Genomic DNA, 22,256 nt, shown 5'->3' on the forward strand with positions numbered 1-22,256 from the left:
CTTTGTGTGCCTGTCTCTTTTTCCTTTTGGTCAAGTTCATCTTTCAGTAATTTCTGCAGAAAAGATATATGAGAACTAGAATTTTAGCATGTTTAAATAAAATAACTTGTGATGAAAATAATAATCCCTTGCTTCTCCCCTCTCAACTCCTAATTTTCTCCTTAAGTGTTGAAAAATAGCTTTATTATGCTCTCATACTTTATAAATCATTTGGTTAGTTCTTTGCTGAAAATATGTTGTGAGTTCCAGTTTCCTGTTGAGAATTTGATTCCTGGTAAATCGAAGGCTCTTAAGATCTTCTGTTGGCACTCTCCCTCCAGGGAGCAGGCTTATGCCCCCCCACCCCCACCCCCCACTACAGGTTACCTTTCCTTTCTCCTAAGCTGCAAGGCTCCTTTCTTTTTTCTTTATAACTTGCTTCCTGAGCCCACTTCTACTTCTGATTTTCTAAAAAGCTTTCTCATTAAAAAAAAAAAAACTATTTTTTTGTTTATTCCTTATATTACGAAATTTTACAATGAGGGGCCTTGGCGTGGCTCTTAATTGTGCTATTTTTCTTCAATCAAGAAATTCATGTTCTTTGGTTCTAGGAACAATTCTAGTATTTGTCTGATTTTTTCCTTTTTTTCCTTTTTTTTTGAAACTCCTTATAGTTGGACGTTCCATCTCCTGGATTGATATCTTATAAATCAGTCATTTTATTTTCTGTTATCTTTTTGCTTTATTTTATGTTGAGATTTCATTGATTTAGCTTCTAAATTACTAAAATTTGTATTGCAGCTATTGGGTTTAAGTTTCCAAGAGTTCGTCTCTCTATATATGTTTTTGCACTCTACATTCTCTTTTCCCAGTGGATTTCTTTTTTCAGTTAATTTAATAAGCACTAGTTTCATGGAACGTATTATGTTATTATAGGTTCTTCTAATGACCCTTAGTACCTGTACCATAGCAGTTGTTAAATAACATGCTGTTGTCTATTTGTTTGTTTCCTGCACTCATCTTTAAATTCCTTAAGTGTAGGGACTATGCTTTTTTGGTAATCTCTGGGCCTGTCAAAATTTGGTACATTGTAGGCACTCAGTGTAGTTATCCCCCAGTATCTGAAGAGGATTGGCTCCAGGACCCTCCCCTTTCCCCAGTACAAAAATCAGATGCTCAAGTCCTTTGTTAAAAATAGTGTAGTATTTGCACATATCTATGCTAATTTCCCTGTATACTTTAAATTATCTCTAGAGATTACTTTTAGTACCAAATACAATGTAAATACTATGTAATTATATATACAGTATTGTTTAGGGAATAATATGAAAAAAGTCTGCACATGTTTATTGCAGACATAAGCATCAGTAGGCCTGATTGTCTAGTACACATCAGCAATAACTTTCCCCCCTAATATTTTCCATCTTGTTAGTTGAATCCTTGGATGCAGAACCCTTAAATGTAGAGGACTGACTGTAAATATTGATTGAACGACTATATATCCATAGCACTCTAAGCTTTTAAATTGTGTTTCAGAATGGCCTGTATATGTCATATTTGTTACATGGATTTTGTATGGCCAACAAAAAAACACAGTCATTTGCTTTAAATTAATTGATGAGTACAAATTACTGTTTTGCCCATGTTCTTGCTTAATCTTTCATCCAGTTTATTTGGATAAAGACTTCCTAGAACTGCAAAATCCTCCTGGTGACAAATTTCATGCATTCTGCATAAAGTTTTTGTTGGAAGATAAGGAGAGATCCTTTTTGAGAATGTTTCTAACTTAGCCAGTTTCATTCCTCAGGAAGATGTGAAGGCAGTTATTGCATTAGCAGCCAAGATCACCTTCATGAGATTCTCAGTTACTGCAAACAAAATTCAGGATGTGTGGTTAAATGAAAAGAAGGTAACAGGTTTTCCCCTACATTTTTGGAGTTAAATGTATTGAAATGTGAAGATACTATGACAAGTATTCTTAAGTGTCGATTCTAAATTAGTTGAGGGAGAATGGCATTTATGTATGAATGTACATGAAAACTGAGATGATAGGGAAAGAGGAAAGAAGGAGCTTGTTTTGATTAGTCTTTAAAAGCAGAGAAAGGGCCCTGGCCTGGTGGCTGAGTTGGTTTGGAGTACTCCAAAAAGGTTGCTGGTCAGGGCACATAACCTAGGTTGCAGGCTAAAGCCTTGGGGCATGTATGCGAGGCAACCAGGCCATATTTCCTCTTTCCTTCTTCTCTCTGCTCTCCCCTTCCCTTTCTCTTCTTCCTCCTCTCTCCTCTTCCCCCTCCCCCCTCTCCTCCTCCTGCCCTCCCTTCCCCCCTTTCTAATATCAATAAATATATTGGGTGAGGATTAAAAAATAATGAAACAGAAAGCAAAACTGGAATGTGATGATTGTAAAACTACAAATTAGAAATCATTGAATTGCTTATGTAACTTACAAACTTAATTTAAAGAACAGATAAAGAAATAGCTGTTTTCACAAATTAAGTGAGATATTTGAAAGGGAGAAGTTGTTTTGTCTTTCACATTGAAGCCTGTAATCCATTTGGCTTAGTTTTTGTGTATGGTGTGAGAGGAAGATGTGAAGTCTCCTCTTTTTCCATGCAGATATCTAGGTGCTCTAGTAAAATTTATTGGAAAGACTTTAGTTTCCTCATGAAAATGCCCTGGCATGTTGAGAAATCAGGTGACTATATATATTGGATTAAATTTTGTTCCATTTCTGTATTCTTTTGCCAGAACCATATAACCTTGATGATAGTAGGTATAAATCTTGGAATCTGGTAGTATAAGCCCCCAACTTCTGACAGTATATAGAAATACAATTGATTTTTGTGTATTGATCTTATATCTGATGATCTGGCTAAATTCATGTATTAGATTTATTTCCTTTGGATTTTCTACATATACAATTACGTTGTCTGTGAACAAAAGTTAGTTTTCTTTCTTTCCAGTCTTTATGCCTATTCTCTCTTTCTTGCTTTATTATGCTGGTTGCACTTATTTTAATAAGTTAAAGCTAAATTTTGAGAGTGGCCATTCATGTCTCCTGATTTTACAGAAAATCATTCAATACTTCTAATTTTTTTGTAATTCCTTGTATCACACGGAGAAACTTATCTTCTTGTCCTAAATTTCTTGAGTATTTTTAAGAATGAGTGTTGAATTTTATCACATGATTTTCCTGTGTGTATTGAGGTGTGATATGTTTTACTTCCTTTGTTAATACAGTTACATTGATTTTTGCAGGATGTGGGGGTAAGGGCTAGAACTGCTATACCAGCCTTGCATTCCTAAGTAAACCTGGTCATGAGGTTTATAACATTTTTAAGAATATTGTTGGATTAAATTTGCTAAAACTTTATCATGTACTTTTTGCACCTAAATTTGTGAAGGATATCTGTTGGTGATTTTATTTCTGAGATGTTGGTCTCAGGGTTATGCTTTATTCACAGAACAAGTTGTAAATTGTTGCATTCTCATGTATTTTTGAGTGTGTGCAAGATTGGTATTTTTTCGTTATATATTTGCTAGACTTCATCAGGGAAACCATGGAGTTTTCTTTGTTGGGAGGTTTCAAATCACAGATTCAATTTTTCTGTTGTTTTCTATTTCATTGATTTTGCCCTCCCTCCCCCCAATCTATATATTTTTTTGTTTTTGCCTTAATTTACCTATTTTAGACCAGGGGTGGGTAGACTTAAGACCTGTGAACCATAACTTGCCTAGTGTATTTGTGTGGCCTGCACACTAAGAATGGTTTTTATATTTTTAAATAGTTGGGAAAAACCAAAGAAGAATAATATTTTATCGTGTGTGAAAATTATATAAAATCCAAATTTCAGTGTCTATTTACTGGACACCGCTATGTTCACTTGTTTGGTTTCTTTTATTGCACAGTGACTGAGTTGAGTAGGTGCACTAGAGACTGAATGAACCTCAAAGCCCAAAATTTTTATAATCTAGCATTTTACAAAAAATTTATCAACACCTGAGTTACTGATTTTAGACCTTTTATTTAAAGCTATAAAATTTCCTCTGAGCACTGCTTTAGGTGCATTGTATAAATTTTAGTGTGTTGATATTTGCTACTGATTTGTAGCTTGATTCTGTTGTTGTCAAAGGACATGTGACTTAAAACGTAGAACTTTATCATGACATTACTTTATAGGCTAGAATATGATCTGCTTTGGTGAATACTTCAGGTGCACTTAAAAATGATGTATGTATTGTACAGTTGTTGGATGTAGTGTCTCATGTTCTATGAAGTCTTACAGGGAAGTTTGATTCGTAGTATTGTTGTTCAGTCCTCTATATCCTTACTGAGTTTTTTCCTTCTTTTGGTCTGTATGTCCTGTCGGTTACTGAGAAATGTGTGTTATAATCTCCCACTATAGTTGTGAATTTGTCTGTTTCTCTTTTTAGTATTGTAAATTTTTGCTTCAAGTATTTTGAAGCTATACGATAAGGTATACTTCTCGGTATATTGAGCTCATGAAATTTTAATAATGCTCCTTCTTATCTCTGATGGTACTCTTGTTTTCAAGTCTTCTTTGTCTGGTATTACTGAGCCATGGTGGCTTTCTTCAGGTAGATACTTTGCATGGTTTTATCCTTCCTTTTACTTTCAATCTATCTGCATTCTAGAATTAAATGGTGTTTTCTTTTAAAGATTTTATTTATTTTTAGACAGATGAGAAGGGAGGGAGAAAGAAAGGGGAGAGTAAGAGAAACATCAGTGTGTGGTTGCCTCTCACATGCCCCCAACTGGGACCCTGGCCTGCAACCCAAGCATGTGCCCTGATGGGGAACCGAACCAACAACTCTGGTTTGCAGGCTGGTGCTCAATCCACTGAGCCATATGAGCCAGGGCCAAATTGTGTTTTCTTTTAAGCAACTTAGAGTTGGGTTTTTTTCTTTGTCCACTGTTCAAATCTCAACTTTTAATTGGACTCTTCTGTTTATTTAATATTATTACTGATATAACTGGGTTTTAAACATTTTGATACTTTGTTTTTCTCATCTGTTCTTTGATTATCCTCTGTTTTCATTTGGATTGAGTTTTTAAAATTCTGTTTTCATCGCCTGTTAGCTTTTTAGCCAACCTCAATTTTTTTTTTCTTGTGGTTGTAGTAGTAGTCTGCTCAGGTTGACATAACAAAGTACTATGGCTTAAACAACAAAAATTCTACTTTCTCAAAGTTCAGGAGGCTGAAAAATCCAAGAATACGCTTTTGGCAGCATTTTCTGTTGAGAGATCTCATCCTATCATGTAGACAGCTACCACAGAAGGGGAAAGATTTCCTCACCTCTTTTATCTCATTTAATCTCGATTAACTACCTCATCAAGACTCTTATGTATAGACACATTGGAGGTATGATAGGGCTTCAGTGTATGAATTTGGGAGGGACACAATTCAATCCATAGTAGTCATAGAGAATATAATATGCGTTCTTAATTTCTCAGGTATAATTAAGTTAACATAACAGTTTATGAACAGCTAATGTCCTTATAGTTTATATCTTTGTTACAAACCCCCCAAACATTATTTTGTTTTCAACAGTCAATAGTCATTTAAAGAAGTGTAGGAAAAGCAGTTTTTTATATGTACTCGTGTATTTATTTGTTTCCTAGGTCTTTTCATTTGTTCCTGAATTCATTTTCAGATAGGTTCATTTGCTATCAGTATGAAAAACTCCCTTTAGTATTTTTGTTCTAAGTTTAAAAAAATTGAGATGTAATTCATTGCCATAAAGTTAATCCTTTAAAGTGTAGATGTCAATCCCCGGCTGGTATGACTCAGTGGATTGAGTGCTGGGCTGTGAACTGAAAGGTCACTGGTTTGATTCTTTGTTAGGGCACATGCCTGGGTTGTGGTTTGGGTCCCTGGTTTGGGGTATATGACAGGTAACTGATTGAATTATATCAGTGTTTTCCCTCTCTTTCTCCCTCCTTTCCTTTTTTTCTGAAAAATAAATAAATAATTAAATAAACAAGATCTTTTTAAAAAGTATATATTTCAGTGATTTTTGATATGCAAAATTGTACATCTATGACCATAGTTATTTTTAGGACATTTCCATCACCCCTCCTCCCCAGATCTGTGCCATTAGTCTCTACCCATTTTCTTTCAGCCACTTGTCAATCTCACTTCAGTCGTAACACAACCACCAATCTCCTTTTTGTTTCTGTAGATTTGCCTATTTCGGACATTTTTATAAGTGGGATTATATATGAATTTTTTTGTGCTTGGTTTCTTAGCATAATGTTTTGAAGGTTCATCCATGTTGTAGCATGTATCAGTACCGTATTCCTTTCATTGCTGAACAGTATTCTATTGTGTTGATAATACCACATTTTATTTGTCCCTTCATCAGTTGATAGACATTAAAGTTGTTTCCACTTCTTTTCTATTACAAATAATGTTTCCATGAACACTTCTGTGCACATTTTGGTATGGAAACAGTTTTGAGTGGTGATAAGCCCATTCTTATCCAGTGGATTGTCTTGGCACTCTTGGGAATTGAAAATTGATTGATCCTGGTCAAGATGGAGGGGTAAATAAACATGGCTTGCTTCTTCATACACCACAGCAAAAATTACAACTAAACTGCAAAACACTATCACTCAGAATCATCAGAAAATAAAACTGTATGAAAGTCCAACAGCCAAAGAATTAAAGAAGTCACATTCATTTAGACCTATAGGAGTGGGTGGAGACGTGGAGATGTGCAGAGACAGGGAATGCAGGTGGTCCCACACCCATGTGTGATGGATAAAAATCGGGAAGGATATCTTTGGAGCAAGGGATCCCAGCCCCACACCAGACCACTCAGCCCAGGATTCCAGTGCCAGGGAGATAAGTCCCCACAACTTCTGGTTGTAAAATCAGTGGGGGTTACAGGAGTGGAAAAAACTACTCAGGTGTCTTATCTTAAAGGGCCTTCATCAGTATTAGGACTTAGGCTGACTTACTTCCTGGGATCCATCACTGGGGCAGCAACTGTAAGGGCACGAGTGGCATATATGGAGAAACTGAAGTGTTGGGCATCAGGGCAAATGCTGGAGGACAGCTTCCTCCCAGACAAAGCTCCAGAGCCATGCAGCACCACTGTCCCCTTTCTGAGCCTTCCCCCACACAGAGCCACAGAAAGGTGACACCATATAGGAGACTCCATCAACCTGGTTCACAGGGGTTGCCCCACCTTGGCAATTACCTAAGGCTCCCCCCCACCCAGTTTACCCCTTGTGCTTTTCTACAAAAGGCCATGATACTGAGTCAGAGCAGCTCTACCTATTAAGTACATATAAGCACACAAGGGAAGCTGCCAAAATAAGACAAAGGAATATGGCCTACGTGAAAGAACAGAACAAAACTCCAGAAAATGAACTAAATAAAATGGAGATAAACACTCCATCAGATGTAGAGTTCAAAACTGGTTATAAGGGTGTTCAAGGAACTCATTGGGTACTTCAATGGCATAAAAAAAGACCCAGGCAGAAATGAAGGTTACACTACGTGAGATAAAGAAAAATTTCCAGGGAACCAGTAGTGGAGTGGATGAAGCTGAGAATCAAATCAGTGATTTGAAACATAAGGAAGAAAAAAAGCAATCAGAACAGCAAGAAGAAAACAATAAAAAAAAAAAAAAAGGAAAGGGATAGGATAGGCTAAGGAGCCTCTGGGATAACTTCAGATGTACCAACATTCAAATTATAGGGGTGCCGGAAAGAGAAGAAAAAGCAAGAAATTAAAAACTTAATTTGAAAAAATAGTGAAAGGAAAGTTCCCTAATCTGGTGAAGGAAATAAACTTCCAGGAAATATGGAGAGTACTGAACAAGATGGACCCAAGGAAGCACACACCAAGACACAGCATAATTACATTACCCGAGATTAAAGATGAGAGAATCTTAAAAGCATCAAGAGAAAAGGAGACAGTTATGTACAAAGGAGTGCCCATAAGACTATCAGCTGATTTCTCAAAAGAAACCTTACAGGCCAGAAGGGGCTGGAAAGAAGTATTCCAAGTCATGAAAGGCAAGGACCTACTTCCAAGATTACTCTACCAGCAAAGCTATCATTTAGAATGGAAGGGCAGATAAAGTCATTCCCAGATAAGGTAAAGTTAAAGGCGTTTATCATCACCAAGCCCTTACTATATGAAATGTTAAAGGGATTTAGCTAAGAAAAAGAAGATAAAAAATATGAAGAGTAAAATGACAACAAAGTGACAACTGTCAACAACTGAACCTAACACAAAAACAAAACCAAATTAAGCAAACACCTAGAACAGGAACAGAATCACAGAAACAGAGATCACATGGAGGGTTATCAGTGGGGAGTCAGAGGGGGGAGAATGGAAGAAAAGGTACAGAATAAGAAGCAAAAGTGGTAGGTACAAAATAGACAGGGAGGAGTTAAGAATAGTACAGGAAATGGAGAAGCCAAAGAACTTATATGTACAACCCATGGACATGAACCTAAGGGGTGGGGGAATGCTGGTGGGTAGGTGCAGGGTAGAGGGGAATAAAGGGGAGAAAAAAATGGGACAACCGTAATAGCATAATCAATAAAATATACTTTGAAAAATAAAAGTAAATGATGAGAGCTAACATCCTTGTTTTGTTTCTGATCTTAGGTAGTTTTTCTTGTACAGTCTGAGTTCTCTCAGTTGTCTGAAAATGTTTTCAGCTTTAAAGGCTTATTTGCTAGATCTGGAACATTGACTCATTTATAGCATCATTTAAAAAACAATTTTATTTATTTATTTTTAGAAAGGGGATGGGAGGGAGAGAGGGAGAGAAACAGGGATGAATGAGAGAAACATCAGTTGTTGTCCCTTACATACCCCCAATTGGGGACCTGTCCTGCAACCCAGGCATGTGCCCTGATCAAAATGGGACTGGTGATCTTTCAGTTCACAGGCTGCACTCAGTTCACTGAGCCACACCAGCCAGGGCTAAGTTGGCTTTTTCAGTACTTTATGATGGTTGTCATTCCACTATCTTTTGGTCTCATCATAATGCGTAGTCAGTCTGTTCTCATTTTTTAAAACTTTTTTATATATTGATTTTTAGAGGGTGGGGGGTAGGAAGGGAGCCAGAGAAACATGTTTGTTGTTTCATTTATTTGTGCATTCATTGGTTGTTCCTTGTATTTGTCCTGACCAAGGACCAAAACTGCAACCTTGGTGTATGGGGTTGATGCTCCAACCAAGTGAGCTACCTGGCCAGGGGGGTGTTGTTTCATTGTTGTTCCTGCAGTGTAATATGTCTTTTTCCTCTGCTGCTCATAAGGTTTTCTCTGGTTCCTTAATTTTCAGCAGCCTGACCTTGTGTGCCTAGGTATGCCTTTCTTTATATTTGTCTTCCTTGGTGTTTCAACTTGGAGATTCAACTACTTGAATCTGTGGGTTAAAGTTTTACTTTTGGAATATTTTTGTTCATTTTCTCTTCAAGTCTCCCTTCTGCCTTTTTGGAAGTGTAGTTACTAATATGTTAGATCATTTGTTGTCCTACGGTTCTCTGACATACTCCCCCCCGCGCTCCCCCCCCTCCCCCCCGCCTTCTGTTTCTCAGTTTAGGTAATTTACTTTAGTAAATTTCAGCTCACTTCACATTTCTGATTTTAAGGGTGGGATTGGACTTGGGATCTAAGTGTTGGGAGAGTACAAGTTCTCTGTATTTAGTGATACAGTCTTGCTGTATCACTCTTGCTTATTCTGCAGAAGTCCCCTGGATTGGTGGAAGTGAGGACAAGTTTTTCTGTTGGGGTCTTCCAGATTCTAGTCTGCTCATATTCAGACATTAAAAGTTTGAATGGCTTCTCTGTGTTTTAGCAAAGATCCTTTGCTTATAGCTGCTCTTTTCTCTGTTCACTTATGTTTCAGGCAATGTACATGGTACTCAGGGTTGAGAGCAGGAGCAATCTGTCACCTAGAGAAGGCTGGTTTCTCTTGGAATTCAGTTCATTTAGTCTTATTTGTGTCCAGGTGTTCAATGGCTTTAAAGAATTTTTTTTTAATGTAGTGTTTTCTCATTGTTACAGCAGAAGTTATGGCTTTTGTGATCTTCATCATTTTTTAAAATCTTCATCTGATATGTTTTTATTGATACTTAGAGATAGAAGAGAAAGATCAGTGTGAGAAACATTGATGGGTTGCCTCCTAGTACACACCCACACTGGGGATCGAACCTGAACCTAGATATGCTCCATGACTGGGGATTGAACTTGCAACCTTTTTGGTGTATGGGACAATGCTCCAACCAGCTGAGCCACCCAGCCAAGGTGTGATCTTTGGCATTTTAACTGGAAGTGAAAGTCCTCCAATGAAGGATTTTCAAGTCAGGTCAAGATCTTAAGTAAGTTGTACAAGGAACAAGTGACTTACACATCCTTAAGATACATTGGGACAGCTGATAACATCCTTAAGATACATTGGGACAGCTGATATGCTTTTAATGATTAAGTTGGAGGAGAGGGAAACTAAAAAAATGATTGTTTTTTGAAGAATTACAAACACTGAATCTACCTGTGTTATATGTACTTGTCTTCAACTGTGTATGCTACTGTTTTTATTTTGGAAGAATTAATATTAGATTCTTTATACCACAGGTGGCAAATACAAGGCCCGTGGGCCGAATCCCGACCCCCATCTTGTTTTATCCGGCCCAGCACCTTGTTTCTACCAGACAGCAGTGCTGAGCTCTCGCTTAACTGTTAAGGAATAGTTACATTTATACAGTCCTAAAATTACATTCGGCCCTTTGAAGGCAACTGTGAGGCTGATAAGGCCCCTGTGAAAATGAGTTTGACACCTCTGCTTTATACCGAAAGTGAATTTTTCAGTTTTGAAGTTGAAAAACCAATTTCACAGCAACATTGTGAATATACTAAAAAACTACTGTGTTGTACTTCTTTAAGTGGTGAAAGTGTTGTATTTTATGTTATAATTTTTTCTTTTTTAATATATTTTTAAAGATTTTATTTTTATTTATTTTTAGAGAGGGAGGGGAGGGAGATAGAGAGAAACATCAATGTGCAGTTGCTGGGGATCATGGCCTGCAACCCAGGCATGTGCCCTGACTGGGAATCGAACCTGCGACACTTTGGTTTGCAGCCCACTTTGGTTTGCAGCCCGCGCTCAATCCACTGAGCTACGCCAGCCAGGTCTTATGTTATAATTTTTTCTTAATTTTAAAAAAGGGAAAGTTGAGCAGGCAGTTGAAAAGGCCTTTCCTGATGTTTATGGCAATTCTTAATTACGTTTGACATTTGTTTGCTTTTATTGGTAATTGTTAATCACTGTGTAGATATCTTGAGTTTGATTTTGCTTCAGTGTCAGTTGACTGTTTTCCCTTTCTTTTTATTGTTTCCAGTTGACTTTTACAATTGAGTTTATTTGCTCTGGCTGGTGTGGACCAGTGGATTAAGCACTAGTCTGTGAATGGAAAGATGGCCACATTGATTCTTGGTCAGGGCACATGCCTGGGTTGCAGGCCAGGTCCCCAGTTGGGGATGTGCAAGAGGCAACAGAGCGATGTTTCTTCATAGATTGATGTTTCTCTCTACTCTTTCTCCCTCTGGTCCCCCTTTCTGAAAATAAACAAAATAAAAGAAAAATAAAATTGAGTTTATCTGAAAAGTACTATTAGGAAAATAAGTATTACATCTTTTTGATTTAGTGATAGGAGGGTCAATGTTAAAACTTACTCTTTATATATATATATATTTATGAGAAATTGACAGAAAATATAATGGTGTGATGTTGATAAACTGATTTTGAGATCCTTGTTACACACAGTGTTTCTTGAGGAATGGCTCATGAAATCTGATGTGTTACTTGGTTTTGAAAAACCTTTTTTTCCCCCTCCTGAGTCTCATTTATGGTAAGGTCTCTTTAACTAAATCTCTCTTCCTTGTCTCTCTAGACTTGTTGCCAACAATTTTGAAGATGGTTCCCATGCAGCATCACCATTAGATCCAAATGGAAACTTTAGTGTTGTCATTAAAGAGGAGCCTCTAGATGATTACGACTATGAACTTGGTGACTTTCCAGAAGGAGTCACTGTGAAACAGGAAGAGACAGATGAGGAAACAGATGTATACTCAAACAGTGATGATGATCCTATACTAGAGAAACAGTTGAAGAGGCACAATAAAGTTGATAACCTAGAAGCTGACCATCCATCTTCTAAATGGCTACCAAATAGCCCATCAGGTGTTGCTAAAGCTAAAATGTTCAAATTAGATGCTGGAAAGATGCCAGTAGTCTATCTAGAGCCCTGTGCTGTCACCAAAAGCACAGTGAAGATTTCTGAGCTCCCTGATAACATGCTTGCTGTATCTCGGAAGGATAAATCTTTGTTGACAGAATTAGACTATTTGCCTACATATATAGAAAATTCCAATGAGATTGGCTTCTGCTTAGGCAAGGAATCAGAAAACGGTCTTGGAAAACATTCACCAGATCTTGGAGTGGTACAGAAATATTCCTCACTTAAAGAGCCTCAGTGGAAATATCCTGATATTTCTGACAGCATGAATACAGGAAGAATACCTGACAATTCAAATAGTTCAGCTGGGGATTCACTTTTAGGAAAAGAGGACTTGGGCAGAAAGAAAACAACTATGCTTAAGATTTCAACAGCTCCCAGGACTGTGAATGCTAATCATAATGCTCCTCAAAATGTCACTGGAAAAAGGGGAAGGCCACGAAAATTGAAACTCTCTAAGGCAGGGCGACCACCTAAAAACACAGGAAAATCTTTAACTTCTACAAAGAGTATTCCAATGGGCTCTGGGAGTACTTTTCCAGATGTGAAGCCTGATTTGGAAGATGTGGATGGTGTTCTCTTTGTTTCCTTTGAATCGAAGGTAAGATTGTCATTTCAGCATTCTTTCTAGGGCCAAATAATTATTTTTGAATTGTATAATTCAACTTAGAATCTAGTTTTTGTGAGTACATCCATTATGTAAAGGCATGTGTGTGGGAAGCTGAGTGTCTCCAAAATGTTTGGTTTAGTTAGTAAGCATCTCTTAAGATACTTTGTTTGAATGAACTTAAAAATTTATGTTTGCTTTGATCTCAGTTCATGATTTTTGTGCTGTGTAGCTGGAGTTTTTTAAATCTTCAGATCTTATTGGAATTTTCATTACTCCCCCCGCCCAAAGAAACAGATTCATCTGCTGAAGGATGCTCCTTGTAGTATACACTTCGTCCAGTAGGTGAGTGTTCTAGGAAGCCACCTGTATCAGTGTACCAGCTGGCATTCATTCTTTCAGCGTATTTGACCATTTCATGGTGGGTGATTTGCTACTGCACCTGCCTACACCACGCTGAGTGTTCAGCAATTTTTGACCAAAAAAATGGCATGACCTCCATGTCCCACTCTCTCTGTTCACTTGATCTCACCCTAAAAGACTTTTTTTTTTTGACTTCCCTGGATGAAAAGACCTCAAAGGGAAATGTTTTGCCAATGTGGAAGAGGTTAAACAAAAATAGCAAATGCACTAAAAGTGACCAAAATCCAAGCATTCAAAAACTGTTTTGAGTAGTGGGAAAAAGTCTGTTAGGTGTATTGCATCAAATAGAGAGTACTTTGAAGGTGACTGAAGTTTAAACATGTAAGAATGAATACACAATTTTTTATTTTTTATTTTTTTATTTTTTATTTTTTATTTTCTTTTTGAATACACAATTTTTTATAAGTAAATTGTTGTTTTGGGGGGCCCTCCCTTGTATATGAAAAGTTTTTTAAGTTTTTGGGACACTCCATCCCCTGATTTTTATCAGCAATAGCAGAGTGCCATTGGAGAACCAGATATTAATAGTCTTATTAATTATACTGTCTTATACATGATTGTTTCTTTATTTTATTCCATCTCGTAAACTAGATTATTTTTTGTTTAGGTTTTTATAGAAGCTTAGTCTATACGTCTAAATTGTCTACACCAAGGTTGAATTCTTTCTACCTGGTTTTTCCTGCCTTCCTAGTTAATTGCTTAGTAAACTGTCTTTACATAGGCTTTAAGAAATCTTTATGCAGATAGGCATAAATACAGTTTTGGATCAGTTAGTTGCATATATTCAGATTTTTTTGCTTTCTTTGTTTCCTTCTGATTATTAAAGTGACATTGATGTAGAACATTTAGAAAATATTAAAAAATACCAAAAAGAGAAAGTGCTCCTGGTTAAACTTTTGTAAGTGATATGAGCTACATTTTTGTTTTAAATATAGGAAGCTCTAGACATTCATGCAGTTGATGGGACAACAGAAGAACCCTCTAGTCTTCAGGCATCAACCACAAATGACCCAGGTACTACATAGTGATATAAAAAGAGAGCTGTATTTGGGGTTTGGCTCTAGAAGTGAAAGATGCAACATTCATTTTTCTGTAGTACATGCTAGTGCACTTCATCATTGTTTTCTGAGTAGGTTGCAGAGCAAGAATTTCCCAGTTGGAAAAGGAATTAATAGAAGATTTGAAGGCCTTGCGGCACAAGCAGGTGATACATCCTGGACTTCAAGAAGGTAATAATCTCTAAAAAAAAAAAAAAAAAAAATACAGGCTAGTTTTAAGTTTCGTTCTCTTTCTCCGCTCCTTCCACTCTCTTTCCTCTCCTAGTTCTTCCTGTTTCTCCTTCCTCCCTTTTCTGTTTTATCTTCTTGCTCTCCATCCTTAATTTTGTTTCTTTCAGTGCCTCTCTCAGCTTGCATTTTTCTCTTTCTCCATGATTTCCCCACTTAAAAACATGTCTAGGTCTTTTACCCTAAGAGAAATCCTGTTCTAAAGATATATAATATCTTATGCATTAAAAAATCTATCATGATCAACCCTGGCTGGCGTAGCTCAGTGGATTCAGTGCTCAGTGAATTCAGTGCGGGCCTGCTAACCAAAGGGTCACCAGTTTGATTCCCAATCTAAGGTGCATGCCTGGGTTGTGGGCCATATCCTCAGCAGGGGGTGTGAGAGAGGCAACCACACATTGCTGTTTCTCTCCCTTTCTCCTTCCCTTCCCCTCTCTCTAAAAGTAAATAAATAAAATCTTAAAAAAAAAAACACGCAAAGATTACAAAACTGATTTTAAAAAAAGTATCATGATCAGAAAGTGGTATTTTTTGTTTCTAAAAATATTTTCCTCCCTATTTCTCATCTTTTAAGTTTTGGTTGGTTTTGTTTCTGTGCTTTTTTTTTGGGGGGAGGAAGCATCCTACTTATTCTCATATACTTAGTGATATATTTAGGTGTGTAAATAGAAGAATATTTTTCTCATTTTGTGGCTATATACATTTCATATATTTTTTATGTTGCTTGGGACTTAATTTTTTCGTTATGTTGTAATGGATTATTGGCCTTATTACACTGTTTAATCCTTTTGTTTTAAATAATGAAATCTATTACACTTATTGCTATTATAGTAACTACTGAGTTTTCCATTTGTGCTGTATGCAAAAGATTGTAAGCCATGTTTCAAGTTTTAGTTTTTGGATCTTTGATTTAAGGTGTGCTCCGTGGAGTAGTTTACTGAGGTTTTTTTAAAAAAAAGATATTATTTATTTTTAGAGAAGAAAGGAGGGATAAAGAGAGGGAGAGAAACATCAGTGTGTGGTTGCCTTTCATACTTCTCCTGCTGGAGACCTGGCCCGAAGCCCAGGCATTTGCCCTTACTGGGAATGAACCAGTAACCTTTGGTTCACAGGCCAATACTCAAACTACTGAGCTACACCAGCCAGGGCTATCCCCACTTTCCAGTGAACTCTAATGTGAGACAGGGAGTTTCTCCCCTCTTCACAGTCTTCACAGTATTTTATAGCTAGAGGTCTTGAGTCTTTAGTTTCTTGGTCAGGTCAGCCAGCCACTCCTTGCCTGTTGGAGTAGCTGCATAAATTATTTGGAATTCTTCTGCACCAGAGATTTGTCTTTAAAGTCTTCTCCATTTGTTTATTCATTTATTTATATCAATAGACTCATCAGTTTCAATGTTAAATTCCTTTAGACATTCTTTCCAGAGCTCTCTGCCTCTTTTTTATTTTTTTAAATCCTAGTCTGAGGAAATGTTTATTGATTTTGGAGAGTGAGAAAGGTGGGGAGAGAGGGAGGAAGAGAGAGAGAGGTTGCCTCCCCTACTCTCCCCAATTGGGGATTGAATCATCAACCTCTGTATGTGTTCTGACTGGGAATCGAACCCGCAACCTTTGGTGCATAGGATGATGTTCCAACTGAACTATCCAATCAGGGCTTTGCAGATTTTGAATCTAAAGATTTTTTTTCGGTTCTGTCTTTATGGGTCTTTCTTGCAATGGTATGTAATATGTCTTTAAAAAATATCTCCTAATATGGTAAAAAAGCAAAAGCATTTAAGAGTATAATTTTGTTTGAACTATTGCATGTGGAAAGGATTTTATTTTGGGGGGATATGCTTTTTATGAATTGTTTCTGTGCCTTATTTTCTGTAAGCCAGAGTTACTCATATGAAACGAACTAAGTCTATGTTTCATGTATCTGTTACCAGGTAAGGAAATGTTTGCAGGTCAAACTTTTTAGGATAGCCTCAGTAAATTAAATTGGGAGTTACTTAGAACAGTGTTTATGTGCTATTCACTTCTACTTTGAGGCTTTGAAAAAAGTTAGTATGTATATTTAAAATAAATTTGGTCTTTTTTTGTGTGTGTGTTTAGGATTTGATACCACTTTTGAGGGAAGATGGTAGTTCAAAATACAAGTCAATGCAGAAAAGAAAATATGTAGGAAAAACAGTCTCTAAATTTATTGTATGGTTCTAGATTTTGCATGTTTAGCAACTTGATTGGGTACAGTTTTATCAACTTTCTTTTTTCTATCTTTTCTGTGATCATTTGTTTGATAGTTTTTGTCAGTGATAATAATGGAATGTTGTTTTCTTCTGAACGCACTACGGTATTTCATTTTATTCTTTGTTTAGGATTCAGTTCTCACTTGAATTTTTGTATTATCTTGCTTTCTGGTTCCACTCTGCTTTCCCTCTCCAACTTTCCTAGTTAATTTCTACTTATTCTAATTTAGAAATTACACCCTGTGAAAAGTTTTACCAGATTTTCTTGAGCTTTTCAAATGTCATTTCTATTTGTTTACATCTCATAGGACTGACCTTACCTATTGTAACTATTGGGCTGGCCAAAAATTCCTTTGGTTTTTTTCCATACAATGGCTCTGGTAGCACTTAGTTGTCTTTAACGTCGTTCAAAACACTTTCATTAGATTGTATTGTGACAGTTGTTATATCAGTGTGCATTTAAAAACAAAATTTGTAAATTTTTTTTTTAAGATTTTTATTTATTTATTTTTAGAGAGGGAAAGGAGGGAGATAGAGAGAGAAACATCAATGTGCCGTTGCTGGGGGTCATGGCCTGCAACCCAGGCATGTACCCTGACTGGGAATCGAACCTGTGACACTTGGGTTCACAGCCTGCGCTCAATCCACTGAGCTACGCCAGCCAGGGCTGAAAATTTGTAAATTTTTGTTCAGCCATTTTAATATTAAAAGATGGACAAAATTACACAACATTTTCGGCATATTATGCTTTATTTCAACAAAGGTAAAAATGCAACTCAAGTACCAAAAAAAGAGATTTGTGCAGTATTTGGAGAAGGTGCTATGACTTATTGAACCCATAAAAAGTGGTTTGTGAAATTTCGTGCTTTGCTGGATGATGCTCCATGGTTGGGTAGACCAGTTGAAGTTGATAGCAATCAAATTGAGACATTGATTGAGAACAGTCAACATTATATCACGCATAGCCAACAGCTCAGAATATCCTAATCAATAAAGTTACTGGTGAAAATGAAAATTGTGTCTTTTATTTTATGGAAGAAACTAAGTGGACTTTTTGACTAACCGCATACTTTAATGAGACATTTGGGAAAACATAACAAAATAGCTCTTTGAGGTCTGGGAAATGTCCTTTATAACCATCTGTATGAACAGAATACTTCACAGAGAATATGTAGTAAAATTCTTAAAACATAAAACCCAGTGTGGTGGATTGATACTTATTTTACTAGTGAAAAACCTAAACTTAGGAGAAATTTAGCCCCAAAACAGGATTAGAAACCAGTTATTTTGAATCATAATCTTATTTTCTCCCCAGTAGATTGGAAACACGGGGAAAGAATGTTTTATTAATGTTAGCTTTAATCACGTGATAAAAATAAAATTATTTTAAAGAACTAAATTATACATTAAAACAATTGCTATCTTTTGTTCAGATAAGTCCTGTATGGAGAATATACAAATTAGCCATAAGAATTTGTAGCTTATAATTTACCCAGTGTCTTTTACCTTTTAGATAACTAAGGTGTAGTGTAAACCTTTTATTGTAAACCTGTACCTATGACTTTCATTTAAAAGAATTAAAAGAAAAATGTTTGTTTATGCCCTGGCTGGTGTGGCTCAGTGGATTGAGTGCTGGCCTATGAACTGAAAGGTCGCCAGTTTGCTTCCTAGTCGGGGCACATGCGTGGGTTGCATGCCAGGTCCCTAGTTGGGGCTGTTCGGAAGGCAACCAATCTATATTTCTCTTGCATATTGATGTTTCTTTCTCTCTCTTTCTTTTTTCCTTCCTCTCTCTCTAAAAAGAAATAAATAAAATCTTAAAAAAATAAATGCTTATTTTTTTATTTTTAGAGAGAGGAGGGGATGGGAGAGAGAGAGAGAGGGAAAGAGAGAGACATGGATTGGTTGCCTCTTGCATGTCCCCACCTGGGTTCCTGGCCTACAACCCAGGCATGGGCTGTGCCTGAGAATTGAACCAGTGACGTGGGTTTGTGGGATGACACTCAACCCGCCGAACCATATCAGCCAGGGCTGTATCTATGACTTTTAAGGTTATTACTATAATACTTAATAATTCAAACTCTGTTTGACTTCCATTATGTTAAAGTTTTAAGTTAAATACTTCCCTGCTCAATAGTATGAAGCCAGTAAATTATAAACAAGGAAATCTAGATTAGAAGATTGTCCTTAGAATTAGAAAAATACAGATTTAAGAACGGGATTTAATTTTATACCAGTAAGATTGGAACAATTTTTAAGGTCCAGTGATACCATTCACTACTGGAGGAGTTATACATTGAGAATAATTTGGCAATATCTAGAGCACACATTCCCAACTAGTGCATTGTCGCGCATGGTAATCCATGATTATGTGACAGGTGTGCTCTTGAGATATGATCTCAGAGTGGCCAGGCAAGACCAACAGAAATTAGTAACTATAGAGCTGTATGCCTCCAGCCATTAGCTGCCTCATGTTTATTCCTGTTTGTTACATAGTTGATATTTTCTTATATTACCTCTACATAAGAAGAGTTCAGAATAACTTTTTGTTAGAATTCTTATTTGTAAACATCAGCATCTACTCTACAAATGAAATAGAATATGAATTTATTAAAGAATATCAGATGACTTACAGAAAATTTGAAAGGCCAGAGAAACAGACTGTAGGAGTATGTATTCAGGAAAAATGCCCAAATTATATTCCCACACTGCTCATATAAGCAGTCCCACAACATTGGACAGTCACCACCACTGTCTGTGTGGACAATAAAACAGTATACTACAATATAGGACCTTGTTTACTTTTACACCTACAAGTTCTTTTGTTGGCCGAAACTGTCAGTCAGTCTTGTGTAATTCTACACAGTATTCCTTTACTCATGGTGCTCTCTTCTAAATTGAAGTCTTTCATGGATGTATCTGATTAGCAAAACCCATGTCTTGTGTCTGTACATAAATTGCAAGAGAAGTTGGAAAGTGAGTTTTTCTAATACTTGTCTTAAAAGAGGTGGGCATTATAGTGGGGAAAAGTAACAGCTCTTTAGGAACGGTGTTCAGATATTCTGGGTAGCCACAAATATGTCAAATACAACATTCAGAACAATTGAAAGATGAACATACCATCTTACATTGCATTTGCTCTTCCAGGGAAGTGCCAGAAGGAAAAGCTAAATACATTAGAGAAAGCTCTTATACATGGTCGCATGTGTGATGTACATTCCTGTTGAGTGTACAACTATACTGCAGCATTGCATGTAATAGTTAGGAAGCTGTTCTCATCAACAGAAGAGTGGCGAATAAATGGGAGTATATTTATAATCTGGAATAGTGTATAGCAGTGAAAATAAATCATTGAGAGAGAAATCTGTCAACACATATCTCAGATGTAATTTGTTCAGCAAAAAATGTAAAAGTATATGTAAATCCCAAAAGATTATTTACATGTAATTTACATTTATATGTAAATCCCAAAAGATTACCTCTTAACCTGCAAGTAAGTCGTACTATTTTTATATCCAATTAATCATAAATATCATTAATAGTAACTAGAGAATTAGTAGTCATAAGCAGGGTATAAGCTCAGTTTATGGCATGCTTGTATTGGAGGTCCTAGAAAGTCTGGAATACAAAAGGTTTAAAAGCACAAAAAATCTGAATTCTGCTATGTTTATGTATTAGTTATCTATTGCTGCTTAATAAATTACTACAAACTTAGCACCTTAAAACAATGTATTTGTTGTTTCATGGTTTTAGTGGGTCAGAAGTCTGGGCATGGCTTAACAGGGTCCTTTGCTTAGGGTCTCATCAAAATGTAAGGCCTGGTTTCTCATGAGAGGCTTGACTGCAGGGAGGTATGTTTCTAATTTCCCTTGGATGATTGGCAGAATTTGTATCCTTGCAGCCTTAGCAAGATGGGTGATACATTTATTCTTACATTGTTACCTACATATAAATCATGTCTATCTCATCCCTTTTACCACATTCCATTTCTTAGAAAGAAATCATAGGCCCCACCCACACTCAGGGAAGGAGGAGTATGTGAATATATAATACCAGGAGGTGAGGATCATGGGGTCATCTTAAAGTCTCTCTGCCATTTAAAATTTTTATTTCCTCATTTTGCTCTCCACTATTTCCTTCCTCCCAACCAAAGGTTAAAAAATCCAATATGATTTGTGGTCCCTTTTTCTTGTAGTGGGTTTAAAATTGAATTCAGTGGATCCAACAATGAGCATTGATCTTAAATACTTGGGAGTACAGCTGCCTTTGCCTCCAGCCACTAGCTTTCCTTTCTGGAACCTTACAGGAACCAACCCTGCTTCTCCTGGTGAGTACATAGCATTTATGAAGTCAAACACATTTGTGGTATAAATAAAAAGCTACCTTTGATAGAGACAAGTAATGTTTAGGACAGTTTAGGGTATATCTTTTATCTAGTGGCACAGCCTTAATGATTTATACATTTCAGACAAAGTCTTAGTAATGAATTTGATACTAAATATTGGTTTGCTAGGACTTTAGTCATCTCTTTTACTTTTTCTTTTATAGATGCTGGATTTTCCTTTGTTTCTAGAACAGGAAAGACCAATGACTTCACTAAGATCAAGGGATGGAGGGGAAAGTTTCATGGTGCTTCTGCATCTAGAAATGAAGGTAAAAGATTTTATTTAAATACGTTCTGAAATGTGACTATATCCTTTGTTAAAAGTAAGTCTTAGTTGTTTTTCTTCATCTCTTCATGTTTTTAAATAAAATGAAAATTGTCTTGCTGGTATTTGTTTATTCCTTGTGTTCCCATAGCTCCGGTCTTGGGGTTCAGTCCCTAACTATGTCAGACTTAAGTTATTCCTGCAGTCTTTGAAAACTGCTCGCTCTTTCTCTTATTCCTATGGTTATAAAAAGCATCATTCTCAAGCCTTATTTCAGAACAGTATACTTCATAGTGTAAAGTGATTCCTGATAGCATTATACTTCAAAGCAAACTTCTAATCCAAGTATTCTGACTGTATTCTGTTGGTCTTCCTTTCTTAGTATATTTCCATTCTCACTGTGCTTGTTGGCAGGTCACACTCTAACCAGATAATTTTATTATTTGTCTAAATTGTTTTTCTCATCTTTGAATCTTTGTAATAGTAATGTCTCTCTACTGAATTTGGCTTTTTCACTCTTTAAAAACAAAATCTTATACTTCTCTTTTTGAGCCTTACCCCTTCCCTTGCATTTTATATCGTAGTCCTGGTACTACAATCTCTTAAGTAATATTTTGGCGAGTGTGGGGGTAAAGGGTGCCAAATATATGGTGAGAGAAGATGATTTGACTTGGTGGTGGGCACACAATGCAATGTGCAGATCATGTATCATAGAAATTTACACTAGAAACCTATATGACCCTATTAACCAATGTCAGTCTAATAAATTTAATATAATAAAAATAATTTAAATATTTCT

The 22,256-nt window shown here is 36.5% G+C and overlaps 1 protein-coding gene across 16 annotated transcripts in view; it reads left to right on the forward strand.

Annotated features, from left to right (window-relative positions):
- The window catches only part of MGA (MAX dimerization protein MGA), a 159,584-nt gene that overhangs the window by 78,881 nt on the left and 58,447 nt on the right, over positions 1–22,256 (forward strand). For all 16 annotated transcript variants that reach the window (XM_045822092.1, XM_045822090.1, XM_045822089.1 and 13 more), the window contains 5 exons: positions 11,923–12,868; positions 14,233–14,311; positions 14,431–14,526; positions 21,004–21,135; positions 21,357–21,461. In XM_045822092.1, coding sequence (XP_045678048.1) covers positions 11,923–12,868; positions 14,233–14,311; positions 14,431–14,526; positions 21,004–21,135; positions 21,357–21,461 — 1,358 coding nt within the window. The remainder of the gene's footprint in view (positions 1–11,922; positions 12,869–14,232; positions 14,312–14,430; positions 14,527–21,003; positions 21,136–21,356; positions 21,462–22,256) is intronic.

This window comes from Phyllostomus hastatus, unplaced genomic scaffold (genome assembly GCF_019186645.2).
Source record: "Phyllostomus hastatus isolate PE091 unplaced genomic scaffold, TTU_PhHast_1.1 phas_scaffold_501, whole genome shotgun sequence".
Classification (NCBI taxonomy): Eukaryota; Metazoa; Chordata; class Mammalia; order Chiroptera; family Phyllostomidae; genus Phyllostomus; species Phyllostomus hastatus.